Genomic DNA, 11901 nt, shown 5'->3' with positions numbered 1-11901 from the left:
GGATTCCTAAACTCCCCTCTACTACACTGTACTAATGTAGGGATTTTCTATGCAGAATCCTCACCAACTAATGCATACACGTGACTTAACAGAAAAATGGTTTTGCTGCAGCGGTAAGATCCTGTTCACATACATGCTGCATGTTTTGCATGTGTAGCATGCCTATTGTACATAAAGTTGTTGAGCAACCAAAGCAACTTATCACCTATCCCGAGGATAGGTTTTGAGTATTTGATATCTGGGGTTTCTACCAGAGACCTCCAATAATGAGAATGGGGGTTTGTGTCCCCAATTTGAAAGAAGCAGTGGTCGTGTATGTGCTCTGCTGCTCCATTCACCACCTATGAGACTGACTGAGAAGGCCAAGCAGTGTAAGGCTACTTTCACACTTGCGTTAGGTGCGGATCCGTCTGGTGTCTGCACAGACGGATCCGCTCCTATAATGCAAACGCTTGCATCCGTTCAGAACGGATCCGTTTGCATAACTGTTTATTTCAGATCTGATTTTTCACTAAGGAAAACTCAGATCCGACAGTATATTCTAAACACAGAAGCGTTCCCAATACAAGTCAGTTGAGAAATTTTATACACCTTTCACATCCACTTTATGCCAGATTACAGAAATGTAACCAAAAGCTGACAACAAAGAACGTGCGAATATAGTTAACCCAGGTTCAGATTTTATGTAACTGGTACCTGGCATCTCTTTTCTATTATATATTTTTTTTCCCTTTCCTCTTGAACAATTCTGCAACTCAAACACAGCAATAGGTTTAAGAATTTTATTTTGAAACTAATTCATCTTGGTTCTTTAAGAACAAAAACATAAAATGAGCATTAGCAAGTTTTGACCTCAGGAGTGAAAAATTAAAGAATACTTACAGAAAATGTTTTTTATTTGTTACATAAAACTAAACAGTCACATCCATAAAGGGCTACTTGGTCCACTGCAGTGATTGTTCACGTTCTTAGCGATTCTCACTGCTTGTGCCATTGGCAGTAGACTCATCTGTACATGCTGAGGCATCATCTTGCTTCACATCACTGCTGTCAATATTATCAGGATCTAGATCCCCATCCCCTGCCAATAATTCTTCTTCATCTTCTTTCATGCAACCAACGTCCATATCCTCAGTGTCCTGCTGATCCAGTCCAGCATTAGCTTCTGTGGATGTCTTTTCTGTAGTTTCCTTGTTCTTGAAAACTTCCACTCCCATCATTCTCAAGTAATGCATTCTTTCATTTTTTGGCACAAACGAACGAATTGATGTTTTACCTCGCCACCCGCACAGAACGACGGGGCACTGAAGAGTGTCAGGTTTCCTAAAAACAGATGTCACTTGAGTTTTACAGTGCAAGACAATAGACAAATATTACAAGTCTTCATTCACATCTGCATCGGACACTCCATTTTTCTGTTCCGTAATAGGAACAGAAAAATAGAATGCACGCTAAAGACAAATCTGTCACATAGTGGACATCATGTGACCAACAGACACCAATTACTATAAATGGTCTCTATCATTTTACTAAACAATAGCATAGCATTCTATATGCAGTAGTCACTCAAGATACATTATTAATTGGTTCCAGGACGACCATTGTATGTTGAAACCATTATAACTTGAGTAATGGGTCCCAAAGCCCCAAAATGTCAAAGAAAAGAAAATTAAGATTTGAGAAAAATAAGCAGATAACTAACAGATAAAACAAGTCCTTACATATAACAGTCAGGAATAACTGCTAACTAGCAACTAATACAGCTATTTTACCAGAGAAGCAGCCTTGATGATTTTTATTTGAGGCACTGTATGTTGAGTTTAGTTTCAACTAAGGCTACTTTCACACTTGCGTTCGGTGCGGATCCGTCTGGTATCTGCACAGACGGATCCGCCTGGTATCTGCACAGACGGATCCGCACCTATAATGCAAACGCTTGCATCCGTTCAGAACGGATCCGTCTGCATAACAGCTTTTTCAGATCTGAGTTTTCACATCGTGAAAACTCAGATCAGACAGTATATTCTAACACAGGCGTTCCCATGGTGATGGGGACGCTTCAAGTTAGAATATACTAAGAACTGTGTACATAACTGCCCCCTGCTGTCTGGCATCACCCGATCTCTTACAGGTAGGGGTGCACCGAAATGAAAATTCTGGTCCGAAACCGAAACCGAAAATTCAGGATGCCCTTGACCGAAAACCGAAACCGAAACCGAAACTGCCTTTTTGCCCAAATACTTTTAAAATACTTTTTTTTTAATGATTTTATTAATAATTCTTTTTCATGAATGAAATTCATCTGTGGGTGGCGCTGTTATGGAGAGGGGGATCTGTGGGTGGCGCTGTTATGGAGAGGGGGATCTGTGGGTGGCGCTGTTATGGAGAGGGGGATCTGTGGGTGGCGCTGTTATGGAGAGGGGGATCTGTGGGTGGCGCTGTTATGGAGAGGGGGATCTGTGGGTGGCGCTGTTATGGAGAGGGGGATCTGTGGGTGGCGCTGTTATGGAGAGAGGGATCTGTGGGTGGCGCTGTTATGGAGAGGGGGATCTGTGGGTGGCGCTGTTATGGAGAGGGGGATCTGTGGGTGGCGCTGTTATGGAGAGGGGGATCTGTGGGTGGCGCTGTTATGGAGAGGGGGATCTGTGGGTGGCGCTGTTATGGAAAGGGGGATCTGTGCACTGTTATGGAGAGGGGGATCTGTGCACTGTTATGGAGAGGGGGATCTGTGCACTGTTATGGGCATAACAGTGCACAGATCCCTTTCCCCATAACAGTGCACAGATCCCTTTCCCCATAACAGTGCACAGATCCCTTTCCCCATAACAGTGCACAGATCCCTTTCCCCATAACAGTGCACAGATCCCCCCTCCCCATAGCAGTGCACAGATCCCCCCTCCCCATAGCAGTGCACAGATCCCCCCTCCCCATAGCAGTGCACAGATCCCCCCTCCCCATAGCAGTGCACAGATCCCCCCTCCCCATAGCAGTGCCATAGACCGATCCCCCTACCCATAACAGCCCCGGCCCTGCTGCTCACAGCATCACTCACTGCATCTTTATTTTACCTTACAATCGTGAGGCTCCAGTAACTAACAACTCTGCAGGCAGAGCGGAGGGCGGCGTAACGTCACTTACTCACGTGACGCACCTGCTCCGCCCACTTTATGAATGAAGGAGGCGGAGCAGGCGCGTCACGTGAGTAAGTGACGTTACGCCGCCCTCCGTTCTGCCTGCAGAGTTGTTAGTTACTGGAGCCTCACGATTGTAAGGTAAAATAAAGATGCAGTGACAAAGTAAACCGCCCGCCCGGCGCCCGCCCGCAGATGGTGGGTGACAAATCCCACACCCCATATTTTCGGCCGATATGTAACAATATCGGCCGAAGTGGATTAGGTGCATTTTCGGCCGATATTTTCGGCTGCCGAAATTTCGGTGCACCCCTACTTACAGGGGGCTGTGATCCGCACTATTAACCCCTCAAGTGCCGCACCTGAGGGATTAATTGTGCGTATCATAGCCCCCTGTAAGAGATCAGGTGATGCCAGGCAGCAGGGGGCCAGACCCCCCTCCCTCCCCAGTTTTAAATTCATTGGTGACCAGTGCGGCGCCCCCTCCCTCCCTCCCTCCCTCCCCAGTATTAAATTCATTGGTGGCCAGTGCGGCCCCCCTCCCCAGTATTAAATTCATTGGTGGCCAGTGCGGAGAGTTCTGATCGAAGTCCCAGTTTAATCGCTGGGGCTCCGAGCGGTTACCATTAGGGATGTACCGATACCGGACATTTGCACGAGTACATGTACTCGTGCAAATGTCCCCGATACCACTGCCGATACCTGTGCGCCGCTTCTAAATGTGTCTGTGTCCGTCCGCGGCCTGCCCCTGCATCTCGCAAAGCTAACAGCTTCAGAGGCAGCAGCAGGCAGTGTAATAGGAGCCTACAGTGGAAGCTAGCCCCGCCCCTCCCTCCAACCAATCAGAGGAAACCAGCACTGACTCACAGCACAGGGGGAGTCGTGCAGGGTGCAGGGACTCAGAGAATCGTCTGAGAGTTTATTAGTTATGAGTCAGAGACGGTGTCACCGAGTCCCTGCCAGGCCTCCTGCTCAGCGGCTCCCTGTAAGTCCGTCCAGGGGAAAGGGGTGGCATTATTAGTATAGCATGTAGCGGAGCTGTGTGTGTACAGGGTGCATGTAGCAGAGCAGGAAGTCTGGTAGGGACTCGGTGACACAGTCTCTGACTCATTCGATTCTTTTAACTAATAAACTCTCAGACAATTCTCTGAGTCCCTGCAATAACTATACATTGTAATTACATCACAGTCTGCTCCACTGCATTCACTGCAGCAGAGTTGTGTTTGCCAGGAGCGAGTCCCTCCTGACCTTCGGTTCACTTGAGAGCCGACTCAGCAAGTGAACCGAAGATTCGATTCACGAATCGGTTCTTTTGAATGAACTGATTCGAATGAACCGATTCATGAAAAAGATCCGAACTTCCCATCTCTACGGGAAATGCCTCTCCAGAGTCCAGACACCCTCCGGCCTCCTCAAACAGAGTTCGCCTGCCAGTAGTTTTAAAAAAGTTATAGGAACCGGCCCTAGTAAGTGTATAAAGCTTAGTTAGAAGAGTGGTCACAGACAGAAAGAAATAAAGGTGTTGTGTCTGTCTTCTATGGCCCTGGTCCTTCCCTTCCTGCAAGCTGCACATTGATCTCTAAAAGCAGGCATTAGGGCAAGAAGAAATATACATTACTGTATGATGGCCACAAGACTATTATACTGAGGAGGGAGGGGCTTCAAAAATTGTTGTCCTGACTCCTTACAGTATAACGTCTCCTTGTGGCCGCCCCCATACAGTATAACGTCTCCTTGTGGCCGCCCCCATACAGTATAACGTCTCCTTGTGGCCGCCCCCATACAGTATAACGTCTCCTTGTGGCCGCCCCCATACAGTATAACGTCTCCTTGTGGCCGCCCCCATACAGTATAACGTCTCCTTGTGGCCGCCCCCATACAGTATAACGTCTCCTTGTGGCCGCCCCCATACAGTATAACGTCTCCTTGTGGCCGCCCCCATACAGTATAACGTCTCCTTGTGGCCGCCCCCATACAGTATAACGTCTCCTTGTGGCCGCCCCCATACAGTATAACGTCTCCTTGTGGCCGCCCCCATACAGTAAAACGTCTCCTTGTGGCCGCCCCCATACAGTATAACGTCTCCTTGTGGCCGCCCCCATACAGTATAACGTCTCCTTGTGGCCGCCCCCATACAGTATAACGTCTCCTTGTAGCCGCCCCCATACAGTATAACGTCTCCTTGTAGCTGCCCCCATACAGTATAATGTCTCCTTGTAGCTGCCACCATACAGTATAATGTCTCCTTGTAGCTGCCCCCATACAGTATAATGTCTCTTTGTGGCCCCCATACAGTATAATGTCTCTTTGTGGCGCCCATTCAGTGTAATATTTCCTTGAAATGTTATAGTTCTGTTTTTGGGCCTTTTGGTTGGTCAGTAGTCAGAAAATACGTGTGTGTATTTTATTGTTAAAATTAGTATCGGTAATTGGTATCGGTGAGTACTTAAATAAAAGTATCGGTACTCTTACTCAGTCTTAAAAAAATGGTATCGGGACATCCCTAGTTACCATGGCAGCCAAGATGCTACTGCAGTCCTGGCTGCCATGGTTACTTAGCAATTTTAGAAGCATTATACTTGCCTGCGCTGTCTGTGGCCGGCCGGTCGCTCCTCTTACTGGTAAGTGAAAGGTCTGTGCGGCGCATTGCTTATAGCACAGACCTGTCACTTACCAGTAGGAGGAGCGCCCGGCCGGCCACAGACAGCGCAGGTAAGTATAATGCTTCTAAAATTGCTAAGTAACCATGGCAGCCAGGACTGCAGTAGCATCTTGGCTGCCATGGTAACCGATCGGAGCCCCAGCGATTAAACTGGGACTCCGATCGGAACTCTCCGCTGCCACCAATGATGGGAGAGGGGGGAGGCCGCACTGGCCACCAATGAATTTAATACTGGGGAGGGAGGGAGGGAGGGCGGGCTGCACTGGCCACCAATGAATTTAAAACTGGGGAGAGAGGGGGGTCTGGCCCCTGCTGCCTGGCAGCACCTGATCTCTTACAGGGGGCTATGATACGCACAATTAACCCCTCAGGTGCCGCACTGTGCGGATCACAGCCCCCTGTAAGAGATCAGGTGCTGCCAGGCAGCAGGGGCAGTTATTACACAGTTCTTAGTATATTCTAACTTGAAGCTTCCCCATCACTATGGGAACGCCTCTGTGTTAGAATATACTGTTGGATCTGAGTTTTCACGATCTAACTCAAATCCGATGGTATATTCTAACAGAGGCGTTCCCATGGTGATGGGGACGCTTCAAGTTAAAATATACCATCGGATTGGAGAAAACTCAGATCCGATCGTATATTAATAAGGACTCCTGACTTTACATTGAAAGTCAATGGGGGACGGATCCGTTTGCAATTGCACCATATTGTGTCAACGTCAAACGGATCCGTCCCCATTGACTTGCATTGTAAGACAGGACGGATCCGTTTGGCTCCGCACGGCCAGGCGGACACCAAAACGCCGCAAGCTGCATTTTGGTGTCCACTTCCAGAGCGGAATGTAGGCGGAACGGAGCCAAGCTGATGCATTAGATGAACGGATCAGTTCGGGGCCGCTTGTGGGAGCCCTCAAACGGATCTCACAAGCGGAACCCCAAACGCAAGTGTGAAAGTAGCCTTAAAATGGGTCAGAAAAGACAGTTGTATGTTAAAAATGTTGTATCCTGAGGCCATTGTTTACACACACATATATATATATATATATATATATATATATACGGACCGGACCACTGTATACACATATATACTACTCACAAAAAGTTAAGGATATTTGGCTTGTGGGTGAAATTTCAGAATGAACCTAAAATGCACTGAAACCTTTACAGGTAAACTTAATGCGACCTTCTCTAAACCTTTGAATGCACATGTCCAACTGTTCAATGTTTCAGTACTTTTTGCATAACTTTCTGTTCTCTAACAAGGAGCTTAACTGCAAAACCACACACAAGCATTTGATCCATAAATCGCCCAATAAATTTCCTGGTTCAATTAGAATTGGTATTTAAACAGTCCTCCTAATCATGCCGTTCACATTTTGACATCATGAGACCAAGACGACACCTAATAATTGATCAACAGTACCTCGCCATTCTGAGACTTCAAGCAGGATGTTCTCAGAAAGAAGTGGGAACTGAGCTTAGTGTGTGACAGTGTCTCATCAGCAGGTTGCAACAGAGAAACTGGAAGAGTCACAGAAAGACATAGAAGTGGATGTCTTTGGCCACATCCCACACTGATGACCGCTACTTTGTGAACAATGCCCTGTGGAACCGGATGATGAATGCCACACAACTCCAGGCATATTAAAGGGAGGCGAGAGGCACCCAAGTGTCACATCAGACCATTTGAAACAGTTTACATCAGCGTGGTCTTTGTGCTAAATGACCTGCAAGGGTACCTGACACAGGAGTCATGGTCTTGCATGGGCCAGGAACCAGCGGGCCTCAGTGCTGTTCACTGATGAAAGTCAATTTATGCTCAGCAGAAATGATGGCCGCCAACGATGTTGGAGACGTCAAGGAGAGAGCTATGCACCAGCCACTGTGGCCACTGTGTCTAGTGAATACAGAACTGCCCTACACTTTGTAAATGGTACAGTGACAAGCCCATACTACTCGAATAACATCATAAATCCAGTTATTGTGCCTCTGCATGAACACAGGCCAAATTTCAGCTTCATGGACTACAATGTGCCAGCTCATTGAGGTCGCATCATTAGGGAATGGCTGCTGGAGACTGGAGTACCTCAAATGGAGTGGCCTGCACTTTCTCCAGACCTGAAACCCATTGAAAACCTATAGTATCAGCTGAGTCACCGTGCAGAGGCTTGTAACTCTGTACCCCAGAACCTCAATGACCTGAGGGCCGCTCTTCAATAAAACCTGGATACCATGCCTCAGCAGACAAAAAGTTGACTTGTGAACAGCATGAGACATCGTTGTCAAGCTGTAACTGATGTTCAAAGCCACATGACAAGTTATTGAGACACTGACATATTTTGTGGGGGTATAACCCACCACTGTTGGCTTTTGTTTCAATAAATTGTTTGAGATGAGGAAATCACCATTGCATGCTTCTACTTAAATGCCTTACTTTTATGATATATCACTGTAGCGTGAACTGTTCAAGTTTCCATAAATTTCACCGGAAAGCCAAATATCCCTAACTTTTTGTGAGTAGTGTATATAGAATAAAATATGTATCTAATGTAATGCAAAAACAAAAATAGTCACGTTAAAAAGGCGCAGGTTAGCACTGCAGCCAGTAATTGGCCAAGTGGGCATCTCCAGCTATTTACTGTGTGTGAGAGCAGAAGGGATCTGAGCAGTGTTAAACGGCATAGGCAGTGTATAAGTGAGGTTTATTTTTATTTTTTAACTTTACTTTTATTTTAACCGATTCTTCTTAAAAACAAAATGTTCGCCCCCTGAAAACCCTTTTAAAGAAATAAAAGAATACACATAACATGGAGGTCTCCTATGTTCATTACACTTTAGGATTACTTACTGTGGATCTGCCTCAAATTTTAGGATGATACTTCCCATAGCTAGAATGATAAAAAAAAAAAAAAAAGGAATAAAATAACCATATATATTTATAGTCCAGTTCTGTTCTAGCCAACGCACACTATTCAGTACTGGAGGATTAAAATGTTTGTGGGAAGCCTGCAGAACATGAAAAGATTAGTTAAACTGCAATTAGGGAGCATTGTTGTTATAAAATCGAGATTGGCACACGGACAACGCTTGAGAAGAAATGCTTTATGTGGCATGCAGGAGAAAAATCAAACATAGATTTGGCCTTTTTAATCCCAGGTCCTTCTGTTGCTGTCTTTTAAGCTCTTTGACACAATTGTATTACATAACAACCAAGACAGACAGCATTGGGAGTCCACAGAAAAGACATCCTGAACCGGTTACAATACTTACATTTGTCAAAGCCAACTGGAAGGAGTCAATTAAGGCTACTTTCACACTTGCGTTCAGAGCGGGTCCGTCTGATGTCTGCACAGACGGATCCGCTCCTATAATGCAAACGCTTGTATCCGTTCAGAACGGATCCGTTTGCATTACCATGAACAAAAAAAAATAAAATGATTATTTATTTATTTTTTTTGTTCATGATAATGCAAACGGATCGGTTTTGACTTTACATTGAAGGTCAATGGGGGACGGATCCGTTTAAAAATTGAGCCATACTGTGTCAACTTCAAACGGATCCGTCCCCATTGACTTACATTGTAAGTCTGGACGGATCTGTTTGCCTCCGCACGGCCAGGCGGACACCCGAACGCTGCAAGCAGCGTTATGGTGTCCGTCTGCTGAGCGGAGCGGAGGACAAACGCTGCCAGACTGATGCATTCTGAGCGGATCCGCCTCCACTCAGAATGCATTAGGACTGGACGGAGCCTTCAAACGGAGCTCACAAGCGGACACCCGAACTCTAGTGTGAAAGTAGCCTAACCTATCAGTATGCTTTTACTGTGTAGGAGGAGATCCATGGGCAGTGTAAAAAAATCAAATCTACTCTAAGGCAACACTGGCATGAACTAAAGATCACCATGCTGGAATGCCACCTATGTTGCCCAGTTCCCTCAAACAGCTGGCCATACACATTAGATACACTTTGACCAAACAGTCGGTAGGACCAGCTGACCATCTGTATGAGGGAGATGAGGACTGGGCTGTTGCATTTCAGTTGCCGATCGTTTTGTTCTCTCGAGAGATAAGCTGAAGAGATGTCTGGCAGCAGCTTTCTCCCTTCACTGCTAACTAGGCCAAGCGAGCAGGTGTATAAGGAAGGAGGAGGTCAGGGGAGATAGTAGCCTATCAGTTTTCTAATGTGTATGGCCAGACTAAGTAGTAAGCATATAGAATAACAAAAGCCAAGCACATAATGAAAATGAAGTTCAATTGCTGCAGATTTGTGCATTTTTTTCAGTTGTTCTCAATGCTCTACCAAAAATGTGACAATTTACAGTAAAGGTCAAGCTAATGGGGTTTTCAAAATTCCATTTACATGTAGCAGGAACTTAGTGGGAGAGGTGCAGCTGCAACATGTAGACCCAGTCTTGGGGTGCGGACACACAATGCGATGGAACGCACGTGACCAAACAGCACCCAAATGTAGCAGCAAAAGCCTTGCAATTTTTCCAATCAAGTGGCAATTCTCTGCTGCATGTAGGCTTGGTTAGCTGAATGTGTTCAGCCCCACTGGTTGGTCTTACCCTTAGTCCTTGTGCACAAGAGCATATTGTATTTTGTGGTCCGCAAACCACAAACCTACAAACTACAGATGCCGGCTGTGTTTATTCTGCATTTTTTGTAGGCCCAATAGAAGTGCCCATTCTTGTTTGCAACAAGAATAGGACACATTCTATAATTTGTGGGACGGACACATGGATGTGGACGCCGTAGAAAAGAATGGGTCTTCGTCAAAACAGTAAAAAAAATAAAAATATATATATATATAAATATGGTCATGTACATGAAGCACTAAATGTAGCGGTCGTGCTTGATGACCTATTTTGTGTATAGTTTTACTGCTTTCCTTACAAAGGTGTACAGTTTGGAATACTGTTTAAGACATTAATCAGCACTGAATGTATGGCTAAAGAGAACACAACATAGGAGCAAAACATTAACAGCATCTTTGAGCTGCCCTGTGACAGAACTTGGAAGGCCTCAAGCAAACCTCATTAGATGAGCCCTCAACCAGTCAAGTGGTCATTAGTGTTAATGTATCTGCAGAAAGTGAGCTGCAGGCGGTCCATTAGCCCATCTCTCCTAATCCAAACAGCTGAATGAATGAACAGGGGGAAGGAGTGATGGGATGAAAAGGCACAGGTCCTCATTGACCAAGTCTCGGTAGGTATAGCTACTACTGATAGACTACAATTATCAGACTTACCTAAATCCTTAGTTTGCTTTTGAGTTTCGCTGCTGAATTTACTCAGAAAGGGATTCTCCTGAGTGAGAAGAATCTTGATATCATCTACAGATACTGTTACCACTCTTGACTTAATAAAAGGATAAATTGTATAAATTCCCTGAAAATGAAAAATAAGAACATTTATTCTATAGAGCTGCATGTATCCACATAAAAAAAAAATTATATATGTAAATATACTCATGCACAAATTACCTCTTGTGCAAGCCTGTAAGCACAACCATACTGTTCCCCGTCACTATTCCGACACAGCACTTTTATGCCAGTGTTTATTACCTGCAATAGAAAGCAAAGCAGATGGTAAGCTAATATAGTTATCTGCATCGCCTTTTTTTGCCATTTGTGCCTATCCAGTTTGTTAAAGGGAACCTGTCACCTGGATTTTGGGTATAGAGGTGAGGAAATGGGCTGCTAGATTGCCACTACCACATCCGCAATATCCAGTCCCCAGCGCTCTCTGCTTTTATTGTGTCAAAAATTGTATAGATATGTAAATGAACCTTAGAGGAGTCCGGTCTCCTCCATGCTTGAGAGAGGAGTCCAGGGTTCTCCGACTCTGAGCCCAGCACCGCCCACTGTGAAGGAGTCCAGCCACGCCCCGCATCCTCCGAATCTCCTCCTTGCTCCCTGACGTCCCAGAGCTAGAGCGCCATAATCTAGCGATGCGCAAGCTAGCGCATGCGCAGTTTGTTCCCTGAGACTGATGCCAGCACAGGGAAGGTAGACTATGCCGACACTGCGCATGCGCTAGCTCGCGCATTGAGAGATTACAGCGCTCTAGCTTTGTGACGTCGGGGAGCAAGGAGGAGATTCGGA

At 45.7% G+C, this 11901-nt stretch overlaps 1 protein-coding gene across 2 annotated transcripts in view; it reads right to left on the bottom strand.

Annotated features, from left to right (window-relative positions):
- Nucleotides 1–757: 757 nt before the first annotated feature.
- The window catches only part of NSUN2 (NOP2/Sun RNA methyltransferase 2), an 88941-nt gene continuing 77797 nt past the window's right edge, over nucleotides 758–11901 (bottom strand). For both annotated transcript variants that reach the window (XM_040432484.1, XM_040432483.1), the window contains 4 exons: nucleotides 11281–11361; nucleotides 11047–11185; nucleotides 8644–8683; nucleotides 758–1323 (listed from right to left, as the gene is read on the bottom strand). In XM_040432484.1, the coding sequence (XP_040288418.1) occupies nucleotides 969–1323; nucleotides 8644–8683; nucleotides 11047–11185; nucleotides 11281–11361 (615 nt within the window). In that variant the 3' untranslated portion in view covers nucleotides 758–968. The remainder of the gene's footprint in view (nucleotides 1324–8643; nucleotides 8684–11046; nucleotides 11186–11280; nucleotides 11362–11901) is intronic.

The sequence above is a fragment of the Bufo bufo genome, chromosome 5 (genome assembly GCF_905171765.1).
Source record: "Bufo bufo chromosome 5, aBufBuf1.1, whole genome shotgun sequence".
Taxonomy (NCBI): Eukaryota; Metazoa; Chordata; class Amphibia; order Anura; family Bufonidae; genus Bufo; species Bufo bufo.
The sequence above is the reverse complement of the archived record's forward strand: the minus strand, read 5'-3'. Positions and strand labels throughout refer to the sequence as shown.